This window comes from Cryptomeria japonica, chromosome 1 (genome assembly GCF_030272615.1).
Source record: "Cryptomeria japonica chromosome 1, Sugi_1.0, whole genome shotgun sequence".
In the NCBI taxonomy this organism is placed as follows: Eukaryota; Viridiplantae; Streptophyta; class Pinopsida; order Cupressales; family Cupressaceae; genus Cryptomeria; species Cryptomeria japonica.
In genome coordinates, this window is record NC_081405.1 from 95,762,250 (window position 1) to 95,764,989 (window position 2,740).

At 38.0% G+C, this 2,740-nt stretch overlaps 2 protein-coding genes across 2 annotated transcripts; both read right to left on the reverse strand.

Moving 5' to 3' along the window:
- Positions 1–371: 371 nt before the first annotated feature.
- LOC131041935 (uncharacterized) lies at positions 372–799 on the reverse strand. The gene has a single exon (XM_057975204.1). The coding sequence runs from the start codon at positions 797–799 to the stop codon at positions 587–589; it is 213 nt and encodes a 70-aa protein (XP_057831187.1). The 3' UTR covers positions 372–586.
- LOC131041934 (uncharacterized) lies at positions 372–1,808 on the reverse strand. Its single transcript, XM_057975203.2, has one exon. The coding sequence runs from the start codon at positions 1,714–1,716 to the stop codon at positions 1,483–1,485; it is 234 nt and encodes a 77-aa protein (XP_057831186.1). The 5' UTR covers positions 1,717–1,808; the 3' UTR covers positions 372–1,482.
- Positions 1,809–2,740: the final 932 nt, after the last annotated feature.

The following is a 2,740-nucleotide window of genomic DNA, read 5'->3' on the forward strand; positions in this document are numbered from 1 at the left end:
AACGTATTCACCTAGGAAATGAATTGTAAAAATCTAGTAATGTTAACATATTCACCTAGGAAACACTCCCACTCCAGACGAACACGAAAACAAATTTAAATTTACCTTTTCGATACACTCCCCTACACCCATAAGCACAAACCCTACTAAAAAATTGACCCCGAAAGTCGGTCCGATATTCACTCTTTTCAGCGATCAGATCTCTTTTTAACTACCGAGAAATTTAAAAGCTCGGTGTGTAAATCACAGAACATAAGACCTTTTCGACTTTCAGCAAAATGCTACGGAGGAGCTCATATCAGCTCTCAATATAACTAACCATAAATTTAAAAGCTCTGTTCGAGAATCACAAAACATACGATCTTTTCGACTTTCAGTAAAATGCTCCGGGAGGAGCTCATAAATCATGAGATCTACCCGGAATTTTTTATTATAAGATGCAGAAACAAAGTACACACATGATTAACAATAAACGAGGCGAGATCCAGAAACCTAAAAAAGCCCTAAAAATGGGTGAGTTCACACAGCAAACAACTCTGCATTTCAATACATGGAATTTCTTTAGATCCCTCTCTAAAACAGAGGATCAGATCGGAATAGCGTGGGAAACAGCGGGATAGATATGATTCACAGGTTTAGACATAATCTTCCGGCCCTTGGCCTTGTTGAAGATAAAGACGATCGCACCAACAGGCCATAATACGAGCGCCGTAATTAGAAGAAGCAAAAAGCCCAGCGTTGGACCGACAACCTTGCATCGGCATGGATTGTCATGCGTACCACACTCTATACAGAACATGCCTTCGTTTTCCTGACTGAAGATTCCCTCGCACCAAAATTTTCTTCTGGTTTTCGTCGCACACTACTAGACAGTCCAAGATCTAATTAAATAGCCATCGGTCAAACCGCCAGAGGTAGGAAAAAACATATACGGAAAGAGCTTTACAGATATTTTCGTTTCAGCTTTAAAGATATTTTCAAGCATTTAGAAACGAAACCCTAAGTGCTGTCCATATGTTGGGGTTAACACATTGCCACGAGTTCCTCTCTATCTTCTCATATCTGAGTCACAAGATTCCGTACATATGAGTCACCGGTTTGATGGCGTCATGATGAAATAAGCAGAAACCCTAAGTATTGATTAACTGTGTCAAAATACCAGGCCCACTCATCGTAGAAAAGGGAAATTTGTTTAAATATACCTCATGACAAGTCACACCAGCATCAAATTAGATATCATTCACTGCCGGCAGACCGACAGCTACTTAAAACCTAAAAGTGGAGGCTTCAACCAGTAAAACAAACCCTACTACGAAAAAAAGGGCAAAAAACCAACAAAATAAACGCATTGTTGAGATTGAACAGCTACAAACCGATAAGATTTCAAAAATAATCACATTAAAAGTTTATTTGCAGTCACATTACACAGCAATATCAAACCTAGTCTGGATTTATTGACAGAAGACAAAGGAGACTAGGTGATCAGAATGGAATGGCACTGGATACAGAGCGGAAAACAACAGTAGCAGGATGGGCCATAATCCTTCTTCCCTTGGGATGGCGGAAGCAGAAAATGAGAGCACCCACGGGCCATTCCACCACAGCAGCCACCAAGAATGCAGCGAATCCCAGAGTGGGACCCACCACCTTGCACCTGCAAGGATTGTCGTGCGTGCCGCACTGTATACAGACGGGAAATCCTGCTCCCATTGCCATTGCGATTTGAATTTTGCGAGTAAGAACACAATTCTTCTTTTTCTTCTTCCTTGGATGAATCCTATGTAGTATGCCTGACGTTGAGTTTTTCTGTTTACAGGAGACATTAATAGGGCTGAAAATGGCCGCCGGCCTCCATTTTTGTTCAGACACGTGGCAATGAAGAGTGTACAGAGGTGGCTACGTGGATATGGCGCGTGTCTATCGCTGAGCTTTCCTGTTTTCGTGAGGACAATTGGAATAATTCGAATAAAAAATATGTAATGTAGGGGAAAGGCTTTAGTAGCTCCCTATCCTTTTGTGATTCTTAAAGGCTAGGGTTTTATGGGGGCTCTTGTTAATCAGTCTCAATTTTTTACTCCAACTAACTTGGCAAGTCCCTTGCTTTCAATCAAGGTTTAGTGTTTACAATCAAGGTTTTAAGGCGACATCATCAAATATTATGGATTCTTGTAAACCACTACTTATGAAAGATGAGTTATTGAGTTTGACTCAAAAACTACAGAATTGAGTCTTGATAGTAATATCATAATAATCAAATATGATGTCACATTAGCATGCTTTTTGTCAAGGTGTCCAAAAATGCCCCAAAAAAAGTGAGATTGATACTTCTGCACACGCCTGGAATTTGACCGCCACCCTCCACGGTTTAGTAATTCTAATGCCTTTTGTTTTATGTTTTAAAAAAAATTGTTAAGTGTCAATTTTTATAAATTTGTGAATAGTTTAATATAAATTCTTTAAGCTTCACAAAATTGAAGTTCCAATAAAATTCAATTGAGGTGAAAAGAAATAATTCCATCAAAAAAATGTAAAAATTTAAAAAACAATGATAAATTAGTAATGCACTAAAAAAAATTTAAAAATTAGTTGCAAGTTTCTAAATTCACACCCAAAAATCTTGTTTATTATAAAAATAGAAACTATTTTAGATTTTTTTATAATTTTTTAAGGCTTATTAATAATTTTAAGTGTCTTATATACGGTTTGTGGAAAAAATAGCCCGTCGATACATATGGTCCAC

Excerpts from the sequence above, each read along its gene's own strand:
- LOC131041934 (XM_057975203.2), bottom strand. The coding sequence starts at position 1,716 with ATGGCAATGGGAGCAGGATTTCCCGTCTGTATACAGTGCGGCACGCAC.
- LOC131041935 (XM_057975204.1), bottom strand. The coding sequence starts at position 799 with ATGTTCTGTATAGAGTGTGGTACGCATGACAATCCATGCCGATGCAAG.